Source organism: Sarcophilus harrisii, chromosome 6 (genome assembly GCF_902635505.1).
Source record: "Sarcophilus harrisii chromosome 6, mSarHar1.11, whole genome shotgun sequence".
NCBI lineage: Eukaryota > Metazoa > Chordata > Mammalia > Dasyuromorphia > Dasyuridae > Sarcophilus > Sarcophilus harrisii.
This window is the reverse complement of record NC_045431.1, coordinates 139,067,096-139,088,353: the sequence shown is the minus strand read 5'-3', so window position 1 is coordinate 139,088,353 and position 21,258 is coordinate 139,067,096. Positions and strand designations below refer to the sequence as shown.

The 21,258-nt window shown below is 35.1% G+C and overlaps 1 protein-coding gene across 1 annotated transcript in view; it reads left to right on the top strand.

Annotated features, from left to right (window-relative positions):
• The window catches only part of HPGDS (hematopoietic prostaglandin D synthase), a 43,275-nt gene extending 23,732 nt beyond the window's left edge, over positions 1 to 19,543 (top strand). Inside the window, exons 4-6 of the mRNA XM_031942332.1 lie at positions 188 to 297; positions 12,854 to 12,952; positions 19,107 to 19,543. Coding sequence (XP_031798192.1) covers positions 188 to 297; positions 12,854 to 12,952; positions 19,107 to 19,271 — 374 coding nt within the window. The 3' untranslated portion in view covers positions 19,272 to 19,543. The remainder of the gene's footprint in view (positions 1 to 187; positions 298 to 12,853; positions 12,953 to 19,106) is intronic.
• The last annotated feature ends 1,715 nt before the right edge of the window (positions 19,544 to 21,258 follow it).

Genomic DNA, 21,258 nt, shown 5'->3' with positions numbered 1-21,258 from the left:
ATATTATATATTATATGTTACATATAATATATATATATATATATATATATATATATATTAGCCCCTAGTATCTAGACACAACTACCATTGGAAAACTTTGTAAATATTCAATGTATCCCTTTTCCCAAAAGAATAAATTATAGCAATTGCTTTTCTGGAACTGTAGCAAGCTTTCTCTATTTTGTAGGTTTGGCAGGAAAGACAGAGTTGGAACAATGTCAAGTTGATGCCATCATAGATACGCTGGATGACTTCATGTCAAGGTTTCCTTGGGCGGAGAAAAAAAAAGATATCAAAGTAATGTCATCAATTACACATAAAAATAATCACTATATATAGGGAGCATATTAGAATATATAGGAAACTAGCCTCTGATTCAGGAAGACCTGGATTCAGATCTTACCTCTGATTTATAGAGGCTGTATTACTATAAATTCTTTACCCTAATGAAATCAGAGGTCTCGGCACACTCCTACACAAAACATATACATATACAGGTAAGTATGTATATATGTATACATGTATATGTGTGTATGCATATATATACAGGTATGTTTTTATTATATACATAAATGAAAATTTTAAGGTATTATATTCATATGATAGTCACATGTGAAAATGTAAAAGATAAAGAAGTTTTCAAAATCTTTTGAATAGAAAGTAATCTTGGGAATCATCTAGATTACTGCACTTCATTTTATAGATGAAAAAAATGGGTCCCAAAGAGAAATGAAGTGACTTGCTGCTATAATCTATTGTTCTCTATGCTCGTTATTCCATCATATTGTTTTCCTCTTACCCACCATTCCTCCTACTCACATATCAGATGTTTTCCACAAACCTTAGATGTTACACACAGACATCATGCCTTTCCTATCCTAATGACATAAAATGATGCAATGATATTTATTCAAAGGCCATCAATTCTTAATTATTGCATATATTCCCCATATTTTGGATTTTTCACAAGCATTGAGAATCATTTACCTGCCATGCTGGTTTGAAGTCATGGCCCTAGCCTGTTACATCCAATATATTTTATAGTTTTTTTTCCTCCTGTTAAATAGATTTTTGCAGTAAAGATCAGAATATTGATGGATGGAGACACTTAGAGGAACTTTGTCATTAATAGTGAACCTACTCTTAGTTCTGGAGCAACATTAGGGTACATTGGTCAGTACCTTTCCTTCTTTCCCTCCCTTCAATTGATCTCTTTCCCTATACAACAGTTATTGTGAGAATTCATTAGTTACTTCATAAGAGAATTCAAAAAATATTATTAAAACATTTAAAAACCAATAACTTCCCTTTCAGAGTTCATGATTGAGCTCTTTGATCTATTGTTTCTATCATAATTCTTACATAAACTAGTGGAAGCTAGTTTCTGAAGTTGTTTATACAGATGACACATAGGCTCAACAATGGTTTTTGGTCAATGTTGTTGTCCAATCCTATTACATATGTATATATGTATACAAATATGTATATGTAAATGCATATGTATATGTGTGTATATATATATATATATATATATATAAAATTTTTTTAAAAATAGGAACATCAGGAGTCCAACCCTTTGTGATCCCATTTGGGGTTTTCTTGGCAAAGATACTAGAGAGGTTTGCTACTTCCTCCTCTAGTTCATTTTACAGATGAGGAAACTGGGGCAAAAAGGGTAAAATTTTCCCAGGAATTCCTGGGCAATTGTCCAGGGTCACACATTTGAACTCATGAAAATATGTCTTTCTGATTCCAAGCCCAATGCTCCATCCACTGCCATCCAGCAACTTGAACAGGATACAGAAAAGAAAAGGACCTAAAACAGAGCTATATGGGATACATATGGTGAATGGGCATGACTTGTATGAAGACTCAGCAAAGGATATTCACAAGGTTCAGTTAGACATAAGAGATGAACCATAAGAGGGCAGTGTCATTAAAACCTGCAGAGAAAAAAGCATCAAAGTGAAGAGGATGCTTGACAGTGTCTGAGTGTATGGAAAGGTCAAGAAAGATAAAGACTGACTCTAGAGAGAGCAGTTTCAGTTGAGTGAACTGATTACAGAACTGAGTGAGCAGAAACAAGAGAACATTGTCACAAGAATAGCAATATTGTACATTGAAGACCTGTGATTGACTTAATAATATGATGATCCAAGACAATCCCAAAGGACTTATGATAAAGCACACTATCTGCCTCCAGAAAATGAACTGATACTATTTGAAGACAGATTGAAGCACTTTCTTTCTCTCATTTTTTTGAGTTTTCTTCTATAAAATCACTATTATGTAAATGTTCTACATGTTTGCACATGTATGACCTATTGCAGATTACTTACCATCTCATGGAAGGGGGGAGGAAGGGATAAAATTTGGAACTCAAAACTTTAGAAAAAAATTCTATATGTAATTAGAGAAAAATAAACTATTGAAGATGGAAAATTATTTTTAAAGTACAACCAGGAGGAATGTGATTAATAAGATGAAGGACTATATGCTTTTCTTTTATCCTCCTGAACTCTCAAAACTATTCAAAACAAGAATTATGTACAAGAAGAAAAGCAATTGCAATTGTTTCCATATCCAACTAATAAGAAATCTAATACATAAACAATCTGATGAATTAATATCAGAAAAGATTAATTCTAAAACACTCCCATATTCTGGAATGGCAGAACAGACAAATGCTTGTTCTCTGGGATTCACTCAGCAGGTTTCTTGCTTGCTACTGTTTTTCTCTGCCAGTCCACTCTGATCCTAATCTCAGTCTACCATTCTGGTGCAACAAGTAGGAGAAAGTAACTTTCTCCCTCCCTCCCACGTTCAGAGGACATAGATAAATAAGAACAAAGAACAGTGCAGCATCTGACCAAGAGTTGTGTGGGGCTGCACCAGAAAGAAAAGAAAGATACTAGCATATAGCTGGGTCCAGTTCTATCTCCCCAGAAATCTCCTGAGGCAGAAACTGAAGCTGATAAAAATTAACTCTCTAGCATTTTGAGATAACTTTGAGAGAAATCTGAAAGACCTTGAGTATAAGCAATTAAATCAATAAGAAGATAAAAATAGAAAGATGTCTTCTAGAGCATTTTTTAAAGTTCAGACTTTTGTGAATAAATATTTCAAGGCAAAGGAAAATAAATCAATACCTCAAGAAGCAAATTCCCAAAATTATGGAATCACTCCAGGATGTTTCCAAATATTTTGAGAGAAGTAAGAATCATGAAAACAGATTTATGGCCTGCTGAGCAGAAATAATTGACAAAACATAAATACTTGAAACCATAGTGGTAAGACTTAATCAAAGAAATGAAAATAATGAACTGATTAATTGTTAATGCAAATACACAAAAGTTATGGGCAATCTGGAAGAAAAAATATTATCATAAAATAAGCAAAAATATATGATCTTGAAGACAAGATGCTTAGAGTAACTTAGGGATCATAAGCCTCCCAAACAACATACATACATACATAATGTATGAATTATGAAGAACAACACAAGAACAACAACATAATGCAAGAAATAATACAAGGAAATTGTCTAGAATGTCTGAATACAGAAAACAAGTACTAATCAAAAGAATTTACAGACCACCTCCAGAAAAAAGAAAGAAAAAGAACAAAAAAGAAAAGCTCCTATACAACATGTTGGTTAGATTTAACAATTCAAATGACAACAAAGTTTATTTATTTTACAAATAACCATGGAAAAGATCTTCAAAAGTCTTCTTAAAGGAAAGGAAATCCATGTAAAACAAGACTATTATACAACCACCAGAAACCTCAGAAAGGAATGGAATAATATATTCCAAAGAACAATGGAATTCAAGATATAACCCATGGTGAGACATGTGCAAAAAGTTGATATTTAATTAAAAAAAAAAGAGAGAGGCATTTGAAAAATTCACATGAGTGACTTTGCAGAGGTGGGTGAGAGGGACCATTCAGACATTAGCAGATTATTTATTCTACAATCACCCTAACATAATATAAACACAGAAAAGGTAAATAAGCACAAATGCCAAATATAGTCTAAGTATGGAAATGAAATATACATCCAAAGAAATATTAGATACAAAAGAGATGAATTGCAACTAAAGATTAAATATTATTCCTATATTAGGTTTGTAATTTTCTTACATAATATCTCAGATACATCAGCTTCCCATAAAAAATGTAAATCAAAGTAATAGAGAAATGTTAGAAAATATTGTTGATAAGCCCTTCTACCGATTTACTAAAGATCAATCAAAAAGTGATGATTAAGTATCTACTCTGTAGTAGACATTGTGCTCTGTTTAGGCTGTCTTTACAAGACAACTGAAACCGTCCTTGCCCTCACATAACTTTCTATTGATGATCTGGGCATTGTAGAGTCATTACTTTTCTTCCATGTCTAATATTCTAGAAATAGAATAAAAATGAGCAGAAGTCATTAATTCTGATTATTGCTGAGAGTTTTGGGGGAAAGACTTCAATAATTTTTAGACTATCAATTTGCATTCATTTTGTTCTCAAGCTTCTCTTTATCCTCAAGTTTCTGAGAACCAGGAGCTCATTTTAGTCTAGTCTATTGATGAATATATCATTTCTGCCATTTGCAAATATTAATAATATATTACTCATTTGAAAACAAAAACAAAACAAAACAAAAAAGAAAAATCTTTTGCTCTCTTACCATTTCTTTTTTTTCTATGATGGATTGCACTGTTGCCACCTTATGATTCAAACAAACTGTGCCATTGAATTTCATCAGTTGTAATGTTCTTTTTTTCAAAAAATATGATGGTTGTTCTCTAGGAGCAGGTTTCTTGGGGAGGTTTCCTGGAGACAGCCTTAGTTTCGGTTCAAAGTAATAATCACTTCAAATACAGACAGGAGTTAAAATTCAATCTTTTATTGTCTCTTCCAAAATAGCCCAGTTAGCTTTCTTTGGTTCCGAGCTCTCGTTGCTAGTCTTTTGCCTCTGCCAGCTTCTGCCTCTAGTTAAATTCCGACTCCTGGCAATCTTCTAACTGACTGACTTCTGACTTTCAATCTTTTTCAACTGATCCTCGCTGAGACTGAGAGCTTCTTATATATGATCTCTTAAAGGTGTGAACCCAAAGGTTGACTCCTCCTCTGAGAGAGTGGGATTATGGGAGATGTAAACTTGGATATCTCCCAACTTGTGAACTCCAATGTGTGAGCCAATGTGTAAATTCTCAAAGGTGTAAACAAGCATTGTTTCTATCAATTCCATTGAGTTAACACCTTGTTTCAAGTTCTGGCTCATAATAATCAGTGTAAAAGATGTTACTAATTAATCAATTCATACTTCATTGCCTTTGTTTTTAAAGGGGCTAAAATATGCTGCATTTGAATAGATTATGAAAATATCTCTCTTATAATAACTTCCTGAAACTACCAACTATATATAAATTTCAGATATTTAATTTCAAGTGGGCCAATATTTTTTCTAATAAGATTTCATAAGTCAAAAAATAACTGCAAAATTTTAGCAAAACCCAAAATATCTTTTAAGGTTAAATGATCCTTATAATAATTTGGCATATTATTAATATACTTTCCCTTTCTTGGGACTCTCTAAGTTCACTGTCTAGGTCTACATCCATCCATCCATCTACCCTCCCATCCATTCATTCGACCAATCAACAGGTATTTATGAATAATATATATATACACATATACAAGAATATATAATGTATATACACATATCTATAGATACACATAACCTGCAAACGTGTATACACATGTGTACAAGTATGTACACATATCCTAGTTGCTTAGAGGAATCAGAAAAAGCCTCATCTAGGAGATTGTGGTACTTAAGATGAGCTTTCAGGAAACTCAAGGATCCTAAGCAGTAGAGGTGAGGCAACAGTATCTTCTGGGCACAGAGGATAACCTGTGCAAAAATATGGAGATGGGAGATAGAATCATGCATGATAGCAATGACAAGATCAATTCGGCTAAACCATAGAACACAATTCTAGCAATGTGATGCGTTTAGACAAAATACATTAAATTTTTGCCTCTTTTGCCATCTCTCAAAGCAATTGAAGAGAGCACTATTGTAAATTATTTAAGTAACAAAATCCTTATGTCATAACTTGAAAAGTGACCTGTTCTTTAAGAGACCTCATATCACAAAGTAATATCTGAAGACAACTAATACATAAGATTCACTTATTGCTTCACTAGATGTAGACAATTAATGGTGGAAAAGTGAATGGATAAGCAAAAAATAATGCCTCTATGATACAGTTTTGAATAGTAAGGCTTAAAATTCAAAGTAAAATTCACTGCCCAGAATCCTCAAATTCCAAAGGAGGGGGGACCTTAGAATTGTCCCAATCACCTGTTAATTGCGTTTTGTGTTGAGTTTTATTATACATGTCTTTAAAATTCACAATTTGTTTTTTTATCCCTGAACTCTAAGATCAGAGGATGGAAGGAACTCCTTCCAGTAATTTATCGCAGGGAATAACCTGGTACAGAGAAGTTGTCTTACTTCCACTTAAGAAGTGAGACTTGAACCTCTGTCTTAGTGACTTTTCAGTCAACCCTCTATTCACTAGGCTATGAAACCTCATATAGTACTTCACCCAAATCCCACAAAGAAATATGAAAAATTAACACAGAAAGATCTGAAAAACTTCTTGTTCCCTGTTTCAGACCAGTAATAGTTGAATCACTTTGCAGAATGGTTCTTCAACACAAGAAGGCATTCTAGGTCCTTTTTATTTCTAGATTTTATCTAATACCTGGGGTAAATCTGATAGAGGCAGGATGGGGATATACTGTGTTTATGGGTGCATGTACATTTCACATGCAGTATTTTGGTTTATATCAGTTCATGTTTCAGAAACACTGAATACTATGGTATTAAATCCTGAGGAATATTTGGAACTGATAACTGGGAGTATTTGAAGGAAGCTAGGGTGGAAGTAGAGGTGGAGAATTTTTTTTTTTCTCTGCCCAAGGAAACCTTGACATGAAGTCATCCAGTGTATCTATGATGGCATCAACTTGACATTGTTCCAACTCTGTCTTTCCTGCCAAACCTACAAAATAGAGAAAGCTTGCTACAGTTCCAGAAAAGCAATTGCAATAATTTATTCTTTTGGGAAAAGGGATACACCTTCCTGGGTGGAGGGAGGAGGAGGAGTGGAAGGGGCAGTGATATCACCAACACCTCCTCCCCAGCAATCAACCCCATCCCCCATGACTAGATTACAAAAGGCAATTCTTAAAGCCAAAGAGGAAGGGCAGAATACAGCTGATTTGAGAATAGAAATTTATCCTGTGATTGTACAGCTTAACTCTTCAGGTCAAGAAAAAAACAAGATACATTCCTTTTAATATAGAAATTATCAAAGACCTAAAAAAGACTTGCACTCTTTACGGGTCTACATCATCTTATGTTAAGATGTTATTACAGAATTTGGCTTATGAAATTTTAATCCCAAAAGACTGAAATCTATAGCATGCTTAGAACATGGACAAAACTTGTTGTGGCTTTCTGAATATAATAAACTCTGTAGGATACAAGCCCAACAAAATAGGCAAACTGGAGTTAATACACCAATCACCTGTGACCAACTAACAGGTGTAGGTTTTTTTGCAGACACTTCAGCCCAGATTAATTACCCCATAGCAGCATATGAACACATTGCTTCTGCTGCTATCAAAGCATGGGGCATTCTCCCAGGTGAACAAGATAGAGGGAAAGCCTTCACAAAAACAGAGGAAGGTCCAAATGAACCTTTTGCTGATTTTGTGGGACGTCTGCAGACAGCTGTCATACGAACTATTGAAAATGCAGCAACAGAAATTATGATAAGGTAACTTGCTAAAGAAAATGCTAATGAGGTTTGTAGAAGAATTATACTAGGACTACACAAGGATGCTCCTTATAGAGGAGATCATAAGATGCTGTGCCACAGTTGGCACAAATACCTTTTATGCAGAGGCTATGATGCAAATTTCCCAAGATCTGAACATGAGAAGACAGGGTCCCTTTTGGCAAGACTTCCAGAGAGAGACTCTTCAATGTTTTCAATGTGGTAAAGTAGGGCATTTGAAAGCTCAATGTTGGCATAGAGACAGAGTGAGAAAACAGAGTGGCCAAATTGCAACAGAGACTTCCATTGGACATCAGAATGTAGAGTGATTCAGGGAAATGGGATGGGGGGCCCCAGGACCCATAGCAAAAATACTTGGAGCATCATGGCATCCGATGCTACACCCAGAGAGTCTTTAGAAGCTCAGTACTCAGATATGACCAATCAGCCAAGAAGCAATCTGATGGGAGGAAGGGATTACATAATCAATCAGCCAAGAAGCAATCTAATGGAAGAAAGAGATTACAATTGAGGAGAATAAAGTTGTATGCAGCTGAGACTACTGAGATATCCCCTAGAGAGGTGAAATCTGTTCCTCTCCAGCCTATGGATCCCTTGCCTCCAGGCACAGTAGGCTTGACCATTTCACCTCCTGAGAGTACTTACAAAATAGTGTTCATTTATAAACTGATGTGGGAATGTGGGGAATGTGTAGCTAATATCCCAGTCACTAATACAGGTAGACAATGTGTGACTTATCAACCAGGAGAAGTAGTAGATGAGGTTTACTGATACAGACTTTTAATAGGCAATCTGGTGATAGTCGCCCAGATTCTGACTCCAAGCAACAGAATCCAGGAATATATACTGGACAAGAGTTGTCACAGCTGACCATCTTATGCTTACTATCTATGTAAATGACATACCATTAGAAGGACTGGTAGACACAGGTGCAGATCATAGAGTCATTAGAGGTACAAACTGACCTGCAGTCACTGGCCAAAGATTAAGGCAGACACCTATATATCTGGCATAGGAGGATCAATAGCAACTGAAATTAGTACTACCCCTTTGAGATGGACATTTAAAGGTGAAACAGGAATTTTTACTCTTTTTATACTTGAAAAAAATCCCCATCAATCTGTGGGGAAAAGACATTTTACAACAGTTAGGATTACAAATGAGTACTTAGGTTTTTTTAGGCGGCTGCTGTTGAAGGCCTGTCAACATTCTTACTTGTTCCTATTCAATGGAAAACTGACACACCAGTGTGGATAGAACAGTGTCCCTTAGCTAGCAATAAAATTCAAGCCTTATTAGATATAGTACAGGAGCAACTTGACCAAGGACACTTACAACCTTTTCTAAGTCCTTGGAATTCCCCTGTATTTGTTGTAAGAAAAAAATCTGGAAAATGGAGGATGTTGACTGATTTAAGAAAAGTAAATGAACAGATGGAAACTATGGGAATTTTTCAGCCTGGACTTCCATCTCCTACTCAATTGCCTAGAGAAGGGCCTCTTTGGGTTATAAACATTAAAGATTGTTTCTATTCTATCCCTCTAGATAAGGAGGATATGAAAAGATTTGACTTTTCAGTGCCCAGTGTTAGTTTAGCTGAGGCTTATAAAAGATATGAATGGACAGTTTTGCCACAGGGAATGAAAAATAGCCCTACTATGTATCAAGTGTATGTTGCTGCTGCTCTTACTCTAGTAAGAAAAGCATTTCCAAAAGTAATGTTATTATATTACATGGATGATATATTGCGATGTGCACCCGAGAAGCAAATGTTAGAAGCATGTCTACAAAAGACCAAAGAAACACTAAGGAACCACAAATTGCATATAGCCCCAGAAAAATATTCAAAGACATGCTCCTTTCCAATATTTAGGATATGGAGTATATCCTAAGGTGCCTACAGTATAAAAACTTTCCTTAAGAACAGAGAAGCTAAATACCTTAAATGATTTTCAGAAATTGATGAGCTATCCAATGGATGCATACAGTGTTAAGTTTGACTACCTATCAATTGCAACCGTTATATGACATTTTAAGTAGAGACAGTGCTTTAAACTCACCATGCCAGCTTACAAAAGAAGCTCAAGAAGCTTTGAGAGAAGTAGAACTGGCTTTATCCAATGTGGTTGGAAGTCAAAAACCTTGGAAATATCAGTTTTTGCTACGAAAGAGGCACCCACAGCAGTCCTTCATCAAGGACACAGTGTGATAGAGTGGGTGAACCTCCCAGCACAACCAAAACAAATCCTTATTCCTTACCCAGTGCTTTTGGCTAGAATTTTATTAAATGCCATTAAGCTAGTAGTACAATTATCTGGGATAAGACCTGACAAGATATACATCTTTTATACCAATGCACAAATTAATGTATGCTGTAACCATCCCAGAATAGAAAATTTTATTGGCCACAGCTCCAATTTTACATATGGGTCTCCATTAAAGATAACCCGGCTATTACATAATTGGCAATGGATTTTTGAAGAAAAGGTTTCTGAGGTTCTTCTTAAAGGACCAACTATCTTTACAGATGCATCCAAAAATATTTGTGCTGTATACTCTTATGACAACTATAAAGTAGTCAGAACTCCTTTTCAGCTCACTCAGCAGAATGAATTGTATGCAATCATTCTAGCTCTTATTATCCAGGAGATATAAATATAATATCTGCTCCAGTCTATTCAGTAGGTGTGCTACAAAGAATTACCATAGCCCAAATAAAATTTGTAGCTTCTAATATAGATCAGTTCTTTAAGGAACTTCAAGAGCAAGTGAGAAAGCATCCAGCTAAGATTTATATCTTGTATGTCAACTCACATAGTGGGCTTCCAGGTCCTATTTTTGATGGTAATTCAAAGGCAGATCACCTTTTAACCATGTTGGCCAATACTCCTTTATTTCAGGCAGCCCAAGAATCTCATTCTAAATATCATCAGACTGCTCAAGCTTTACGTTTACAATTTGGGATAACAAAAGAGGAAGCTAGGAGCATAGTAAGTGTGTATATCTTGCCTTCCTTTCCACTCCCTCCTATGCTCCCTCCAGGGAAGAACCTTGTGGTTTGAGATCCAATGAAATTTGGCAAATGGATGTGACCCATTATAAATGTTTTGGCCACCTGTCTTTTATCCATGTTGTAGTAGATACCTTTTCAGGATTCACTTTTGCAATACCAGCAGCAAAAGAGGCAGCCCAAGTAGTCACTGAATTCCTTATACAAACATTTGCAATTAGGGGTGTGCCACAAGCAATAAAAACAGATAATGAACCTGCATATACTTTTAAAACATTTTCCATACTTTTGTGCACAGTATCAGATTTCACACACCACTGGCATACCTTTTAATCCTCAAGGACAAGCAGTAGAGAGGAGAAACAGAGACTAAGATGCTTCTCCAAAGACAAAAGAAAGGAGGAGTCACGGGTAACCCAAGAGAGCTTCTAAATTTAGCTCTTTATAGAATTAACTTCTTGATTATTGACAAAGATGCATTGGCTCTGGCAGACAGGTTTTATAACCCACAAGAAGGACAGTGTCCAGTTTAAGCAACTCCACTATCTTTAGATAATCGCCAGGTGATGTGGAGAGATCCAAAAAGTGATGAATGGAAGGGACCAGATAGGTTAACTGCTTGGGGGAGAGGGTTTGCTTGTATCGCTACAGATGGAGAAGGAATTAGATGGATGCCAATGATCTGTATTCACCTTGTCCATTGGAGAGAGATGAAGACCACCCTTGAAATGAAGAAGACCCAAGAAACATCAGGTGGTTCCATCATTGATTATGCCCAACACTGAAAACAGCATGGCAGTTACAGCAATTGACTTATGGACATAAAAATTGTTAATGAGACGGATGCAGGACTTTAAAACCCTCAGGAATCATTGAAATTCCTGATACATAATAAGATCGTTGTAGGACTTGAAAACCCTCAGGAATCATTGGAATCCCCGAGACATGACAAGATCGTTGTAGGACTCGAAAACCCTCAGGAATCATTGGATTCCCTAACATAAGAAGACTGTTTCAGGACTTCAAAAACTTGCGAGGATCACTGGACTCCCTGAAACATGAAGTAATGGACAATAGATTGGTTTTGGACTATCTCTTGGTTGCTCAAGGAGGTGTATGTGTGATTGTTATTTACATACCCTCCTTCTAGGACTTCTGGAAATCTTTTACAACATTATGTTGATTCATATTGTTTGTTATATCACTACTTGCATGTACAATTAATGTTTGTTACACCACATGGGGCCTCCACCGGCTGTGGGGAGAGTCATCACTACTAACCTGTGCTTTATTGCTATGTGCTTGTGTAATACCTCCCATGCTGATGGATTTGTGTATACCTGTTTCTAGTAAGACCCTTCAGCCCAAAAACCCGCTAACAATATCTGGCTTGATTCCCCACTTCCTTTTGGTGTTTTTCATCTCTCTTCCTGAGAAGTCAGAGGGCGTGATCATCTTTTTGGTGTTTTCACCTCCTTTCCTGAGAAGTCAGGGAGGGTGTGACCACCTGTGTTCTAAAACAAAAGAAAGCGGGAGATGTAGAGGGCTGAAACTGAATCAGACAAGAGAGAACTTAAGGCTACCTATTCAATGTGAGACAACGGCTCTATTAACATATACTTGGATAATAGCTCTCCTCACCATTGGTGCTTGCTGAATGTTTGGTAGTAAGATAATCATAGACAAGGATTGGGGGGCAGAGGGAGAGAAGTGAGAGGCATCTGGTGGAAGGGCAAAGAGGAGAGAGGCTGGAGACTCTGGACTCCAGAATCCAGGATACATCTTTGGCAAGCCATATGGCAGCTTGCCTGCCTCCTTCACTTCTCCCCCTAAAGACCAAGGACTTTGATGTATCCTGATTGGCTGACCCTGGGGCCCTCCAGGGAACTAGCCCATACTTTACAAATGTAGATAAAATTTTCAGTTACAGATTGGCTTAAACTCTAACATTGTTTTTTTCCCCCTATCCTAGGACCAGATGTTTAACGAATTGCTCACACATGACGCTCCTAGCTTACTACAAGATTTAGATCTTTATTTAGGGAAGAAAGACTGGTTTGTTGGCAACTCTGTAAGTAGTTTAAGATATCATTGCAGTAATGCTTTTAAGGTAAATTTTATTTTTGTTGATGATAACAATGATAATAGTGGTAGTGATAATATATTATATATAGTAAAAAATAATTTAAAAAATAATAGGCAACCTGACCTGGTTAGCAAGCCAACCTCATTAGAGCAGGACTAAAACAGTCAATATTTGGATTTAAATCCTATCTCTGGCATTTACAAGTGATGGGATTCTGGGCAAACCATTTAATTCCATGTGCCTTGAGCAACTTCTTAGGACTTACCTACTAAAAAGCTGATAGCTCCCACATAGGGAGTATTCTACACTAAAAAAATCATAGATCCTTCAGATGTTTAAGAACAGTGATTCATATGCTCCATTAAGCTTTGGTAACAGCTAAATGATATATTGGTATCTATACTGGTATAGCTATAATGATATTTACATCTATTTTTAAAGATGAGGAAATCGAGACAAAATACTTGCCCAAGGTAACACATGTATTAAGTAATCATATTTTTAACCTTGATCTTCTGACCCTCTACTGTATTCTCTAATTCATTTCTTACTGGAAACACTTATCAACTGTGGCCTAATGGACCAAAATAAGAAGTAATATTTAGATAATACTACAAGATTTATCAAATGCTATATTATTACATATAACAATTTCATCTTCATCACAATCCTGTGATTTTAATGATATTAACATCTGCATTTTACAGATGAGATTAAGAATGAAATAAATTAACTTGTTTGGTTATATGGGTAAGGCCACAATATTGCTTCCTTTCGATACTGACCAATCATAGAGGCACATTAGATAAGAGAAAACATAGAAGCAAGTCATGAGAATGCTTCTGTGTAGCAAAGCTTTTAAAAATAATTGGCTTAGTAATAATAGTGAGTTTAGTTATCTATTTCATTATTTTTACTAAAATTGTTCTGAAACTACTTTCAGTAAATATTCAGAAAATAAGCTTAAAGTCTAATACACTTTTTATAAACAAGTCATCAGTCATCTTACTCTGATGGACAATGTCTGCAAATTATTAAACACATAAAAACAACTTGTTCTTGGATTGTTTCCCTTTAAACTCCACTGAAAAAAGATGAGAAAGCTTGGTGATAAAAACCAAGGAACCATACACTCAAAAACATTGACAGCAGTACTTTTTGTGATAGCAAAGAACTGGAATCAAAGTATATACTCACTAACTAAACAATGGATAAACAAAATTGTGGTCCACAAATATAATGGAACATTACCATACTTAAAGCAACAACTATAATGAATACTGTGAATCATGGGAAGATTTACATAAATTGACAAAAAGTAAACAGGAAAACTATATACATGAGGAGCACGATAATGAAAAAAGAACATAAACAAATCCATGAAAATTTAAATGTTATGAAATTATACTATTCAAACTTGGCCCCTCAAAAAGATATCACTATACCTTTGAAGTTGGAAGATTATGAATCAGCAACTTGAAATGTGCACTGATATTGCATGTTTGTCAATAGCTCTAACTGTCCTTCCAATAGTGCTTTCATTTCTGACTACCAGGAAATCTTTTGACATATACAGCCTCAGCTTTCTTGATATTTTTATACTCTATTATCCTGCCCATAAGATAGATAAGAAGATACTCGTAATTATCATCTTTATCTAACAGTCCAATTAGCCTTCAGACGTGTCTTTGACATAGAATATTTTATACTTAAAGTACAAATGACATTTTGGTATTATTGGTACGTTGATAGACAGAGGTGGCATGGTGCATAGAAGGGTGGAATTGGCATCAGGAAGGCAGAAATTCAAATCCTGCTTCTGTTACTAACTATATAACTTAATCATGGGCAGAGAGTTCTTCATCCATAAGGGAGGAATATCATGCAAGGTTGTTAGGATCAAATAAAATCAAATGCTTTGAAAATCTTAAAAGTGCTTTATGAAGCTAACAATTATTATTAATATTAGAGAGACTCTACACGTTGAAGCTTTGGGTTTTTTGGTGGAGTCATTTTAACTTGTATCATCCACATCAAGTGATTTTATTATAATTTCATTATCAATTTGCAAGCCAGAATTCAATTCTATTTAAGATGGGCAATGGGGTTTAAGGCTCAGCAGAACCATAACAGACTTAAACTGTCTCTGCGATAAATGCCATATTTTATATAAACTATTCTTTAAAAAATGTTTTGCTGATGTCATGTTTTAAAAAAAAAACAAACAAACAACTTTCCATGTGTACACCAAATATGCGAGTTCTTTTTGTATTTGGGTTTATTTTATATTTGTCATACACATAAGCCATGAATGTGGGAAAGAGTCTTTACAATAATCAAAAAAGACAGGAGAAATGTTGCTAGTCTCAGAAGGCCTTTTTAGTAATTATTGAACTGATAAATTGTTAACAACTTGGAAAAATCAACTGGGAAGTTTTTTGTTTCCCAGTCAATATATTGTTTTAAAATGTTTATAGTCTTAAAAAAACAACAAACCCCAAAAATGGCTAAACTGAGAATGTTTTCTATCAAATGCATGAACACATAACTGACCTATATTCTGAGAAGTCAAGTCAACAAGCATTTATTAAATGCCTAGTAATTGCCAGGCACTGTGCTAAGCAATAAAAATACAAATGCTGAAAAAAATAAAAAAAAATAAATAAACCCCAAATCAATCTGCTCTCAGGGAGCTCACAGTCTAATGGGGAGCTTGGGGGCAGGGTAGGAGGCGCAGAGGAAGAGACAGAATACAAAAAAAATATATATTTATATATGTACAAATGATATATATACAGGTCTCTGGTATCTTTTGGAAGTAATACTTGCTCTTCAAAAGGTAGGATCTGACTTATACTTGAGGGGAAGCTAGTCAAGTGCTTTGCTAGCAAGTTCTTGGCCAATGCAAAATAGTTAAGATCTAAGAGTGAAATTAACCTACCATGATCACCATCATCTTCACAAACCCAACCCAAAATACATCAATAAAAGAAGCATCAAACAAATGGCCAAGGCATGCAGATTTGTTCATAAAAACATAGGTGTTTATGCTAGCAATTCTAAACCACTAGAAATTAGATGGGCTCGTTAGTCATTTTACATGATGCCAAGAAATAGTAGAAACTGCAACCCACCCATCATTTCAGGATGCAAAAGTTTAGCTTCTACTAAATATGCAGGAAAACATAACCTGGTAGCTAGAATTATATATACCAGCTTATTAATTTTCACTAACTAATGGAAGACAAACCCTCATATATTACAAGTACAGGACTTAAAATATCTGAGAAATTAAAAAAATAAACCACTGGACTTGGATCACTTTAACAGACAGGACTTTTGGCCATAATTGCTTGAACATAAGATTATCCATAAAAATCTTAAGAACATATTAAAGCGATGTCACTGTACAAAATGTCCATAACCTCCAAGTTACAAAAAGACAACTTCCATATATACATAATACAAAGAAAGCGTTTGATATGAAAACTGAATCTCTAACATACAGCTTACTTTTCTTTTAAAGCATATAAAAATTCAATGTTACTTTGGAGTTTTTCCCAAAGATATTTTCAGTGAGCCTACATGAGTTGAGTTTATATCCCAATATTTTTATGCAATTACAATAGTTATTTTATCTATCCATGCAAATTGGCAGAACATTAAAAGAATTAAAAAAATAATAATAATAAGGTTGAGACTTGGCCCAGGACTATTTGCATCTGAACTTCACTGAAAAATGGAAATGACATATAATAGTCCTAATGGTTGTCAGAGGTGCAACATGGAGTAATGGATAAAAAGCTGCCTCTGACATAATAGCTATGGGGGCCTGGGCAAGTCACTTCTCTTAGGCAACTCTCTAGGGGAATTACCAATCTTCCCTAGTACAGAAAGTTCCTCAGAGTTCCTTCAGTTCTCCTCACTGATTAATAGGAGGTTTATCCCTTCTGTCACCCTCCCAAAAATATGCCCAAGAAAAAAAGACTAATGGCTTTAAGCTCAAATTCTGAAGCCAAATTGAGCCAATGGACAAAGGTGATAAGAAAGACACATAAGCACAAAGTTATATGTCAAGAGACTTATTAGCATTGTCAAACAGAAGGGAGTATTTATATAGCGCCTACTATGTGCCAGGAACATACATGACTTCACAAATATTTGATTCCCCGCAACAACCCCAGGAGGTAGGTGCTGTTATCCCCATTTTACAGTTGAGGAAACTGAGGCAATCAGAGGTTAAGTGACTTGCCTAGGGTCACACAGCTAATAAGTGTCTGAGGCCAATTTTGAACTCAAGATTTTCCTGATTCCAGGTATCCACTGCAGCACCTAGTTGCCTAAAAAGCTCAATGGGAAGAACACATTTAGAAATATTAAAATCTAAATAATACTTTACTTAATGTATATTTTTGGAACAGTAAGACAGATAACAGATTTAGGAAGAACCCAAATAAACAACATACATTAGTAAAATATAGGCTCTGGATTGATTTACGTTTTCAGAACACAAGAGAAACAGATTAAAAACATACAAAAATAACTTCTGCAATGAACAGAAATCTATTCACAGAGCAAAATTAAATACCACTGGATTTATCAAATATAACCAAATGTAGTTACTTTGGGTAGAGCCTATCAAACGGCCCTATTAATGGGCAAAACTGACATGAACTTAACAGTATTTATACACATTTGTGTACTGAAATGAGGGATCTATGATAGTACAAGACCAAATCATTCCCACCAGTTACAGAAAGATTATCCTTGAGGAGATAAGATTTATTGATCAATGCAGATTATGTAAGGAAGCAGTAGAAACCATTATTTTAACACCTACCAAATTTCTAGACAAACACAACCACATGGCCAGAATACACCAAAAATTATCTTTCCTAAACAGAAATCTTCATATTGAAAATACAAAGCTGACAATATTGAGAAATCAACAAATAAAACTATTATAATGGACCAGTCATAGAATTGTTGTCCATAATTGCCAGGATATAATTTTATTAACAATTTAAGAACATTTTCAATGTGAAACTCTATTTCAGGATATGCTGAGCTTATAAAACTCAAACCACATAGGTTTATACCCCCTTCATTCCATCTGCTACTAGAGTTGTCTTGAAGACCCTTTCAGTCAAGCTACAGAAAAGGATTGCAATATAGCCTAATGTTAGGGCTGCAGATATGGGAGCTGGATTATTGAAGCCCAAGTCAGCCAGGGCTAGAGCCACCATTAGGGAAGTACAGACTGAGATATTGTTATTAACTCAGCCTCTCATCTTACATTATTCCCTCCAACTCAGTCCATCACATTCCTCCCTCACTCGTCATTTCACATTTCCTCGTCATAGGAATTCACAGGATTTTAGAACTGGAAAGGACCTTATAGTATCAACTTTTTATCTTATAGATGAACACTGTAAAAAATGAGATCACTTAGCTCTATGAAGTGATTTCTTTTCATTGTGCTTTCTACTCTGCTCCTTTTACCACTAAGAATAAGAGCCTTTATAAAGTAAAAATTTATAAAACCTTTAGAAAAATATCTAAAGGTTCTTTGAGCACTTTGCTATCAACTAAACTTCTACCCAATTAAGCAGCAGAGATAACAAAGAGCAAATTCAAGAAATATGAGCAATCAGTGACAGAGAAAGAGGGGTCTTGATGGAAAGAACACTTGATTTCCTAGTTTGGGTTATTTTGGAGTCTTGAGCAAGTCACTTCCCTTTGAACCTCAGTTCCCTTATCTGTACAATAGGGGGAAGAGACTAGTTTGTCTCAGCTCTAGAACTCAAGGCCCCATTACATACATATTCTATGATCTAAAGACTCTTCTAGGGAAAATTTCATTTCTGTACCTACATCTCCATTTTTTGCTTCAGAGTACACTTTATAGAAAGAATGTTATCACTCCCATTCTTAAGTTCTCATTCCTTTACTCCTAAAATAAAAGTTTCCTGGTAATTGTCTCTCTGAAATTTGGGGAAGAATTATTTGGTTTTCACTAAGAGGCAAGGTGAAGATTAATGATTCTGCATTTAGTTAAGTCCTTTGAATACAATTCAGTTAGATTAATAGTTTATACACAAATGAAAACCTTAAGCAATTTTTTTTCTTCTTTGATTAGGTAACCTGGGCTGATTTCTACTGGGACATTTGCAGCACCACACTTTTGGTCCTTAAAAATGACTTGTTGGACAAGCATCCTAAACTGGTAGCCTTACGAAAAAACGTTCAAAGCATTCCTGTAATTTCTGACTGGATAAAACAGAGGCCAGAAACCAGAATGTAGACCAGCAATTGGTCTGGGGTTAGTCTTCTTCCCCTGGCTTGAACCATGTAAAAGTCATTCTTGATTATGTTTTATGTCTTCTACAAAAATAACTATAAATTTAACATTTTCTCCACTACATTTGTCATTGTTGGAAATCAATCAATTAATATGGCATTAATTTCCCATTATTGCCATATTGTTGTATAAAACAAATCAAAAAGTATGTTGCTTCCAGTACTTTCTCCATGGGCGTAGTAAAAGGAGTACTAGATATAAAAGGATCAGGATCACCCAGGCTCAAAACCTGTATCTGACTCTAGATATGTGTCTCGGGGCAAATAATTAACCTCTCTGTGCCTGTCTTCTCATCTGTAAAATAAAATAACTGAACTCAATAACTTCTAAGGTTCCTTCTAGATCAAAAGCTATGATTCTAAATAGCTTTACTCCATTTACAATTGACGCTCACACTAGTAAATTTTAAGCTAATGGTCTCTCCTTCTAGAAAGCCCTCCTAAATCCATATGTACACCAAATATAACTTGCTAGATCTATTTAGCTCCAACAAAACATGCAACATGAATTGAACTATCATATAGGAGCCAACATTTTAAATGTGAAAAAGAAGTTCTCATAGTTCAAAAAGAATCATTGCTTTACATTACCAAACAGTTTAAACAAACATGTAAATCAAAATATGATCAAAATTCCCATAATGTAACTCACTACTGTGAGACTTCTACTAACCTATCTCAAAAATTTTGAGGGGCTTCAGTTGATTTCAAATCATTTCAACATACATAGCAAGTTATTACTTCATATCTTTGTTTTCATTTGTAAATGTACAATCCCTTGCAAAATATTAATATCCTATAGGTTTTAACACTTTCCATTTATAAATAAGTTTATTTATAATAGTATTTACAGAATAGAAACAAAAACACATGAAGCTCACAAGTTACACAAAGAAATAGATGTACAATAAAAACAGCAATTTTGACTGACAATAGGCAAAATTTTATAAAGATTTCATAGAGAGATGGTATCCAAAAGACAACTTAGTTCTTCCAACTCTTCACTGTGTCACCCACACTGAAGTGGAGTTCTAACTCTTCAGGAGTTATTATCCTGGAAACTGGTGAATTAAATCTTGATAGTGCTGTGGAGTTGATGATGTATTCATCTCAATGTCTCCACCCAGGATTTGTATTTAATTCCTGTGTAGTACCTAATGCTGCCTCAATCTATATTCACATTCAATAAGTGAATCTATTCTGCCAGCCTAGAAGAATTCCATCAACACTCTGTTGATGTATGGAGATGTGGCAGGAATAAATAATGATCTGGACAGCAAAAAAAAAAAAAAAAAAAAAAAAAAAAAAAAAAAAAAGCTGAAACGAGCATCAGGGCAGCAAATGCTGAGAGAAGCAAATGAAGAGGCATGCATAAGGCTAGCCAAAGGGATGTGCATAACTAGTGCAAAGCTAAGGGGAAGAACAAAAATTAAGTAATCCATAGTAATAATCCTTACATCTAGGAAAAAAATCCAAGATGAGGATTTTTTCATTACTATTCTTAGGAAAACTAAACAGTCCCTAAACAAACAAGGAGTGGGTGTGAAGGGGGATGTTGGTAAAAGATCACCACCTTAAAATTCTTGTCAGAGTTCTTGATGACAATGGTGAGCATCTGCTTCAAACAGTAACAAAACTAAAGCTACATAATCTATACAGTTTTATTTGACTAAGTTAATAGAAAAACAGTACTTCAAAAATGAGTTAAGACAGGCAAAACAAAACATAAGCATCGTCAAATAAGGCACATGTAAAAAATCTACACACATTATCCAGTGAAAGACAGTATTATATATATTTGGAGGTAGAAATAATTACAAAAATACTGACATATCTAAAGCATTAGCAGATCTGTTACAAACAATCACCAACTAATCCCCATTTGGAAAACTGCTTTGTAAAATATGATTATTCAACATCTTAAGGACTAC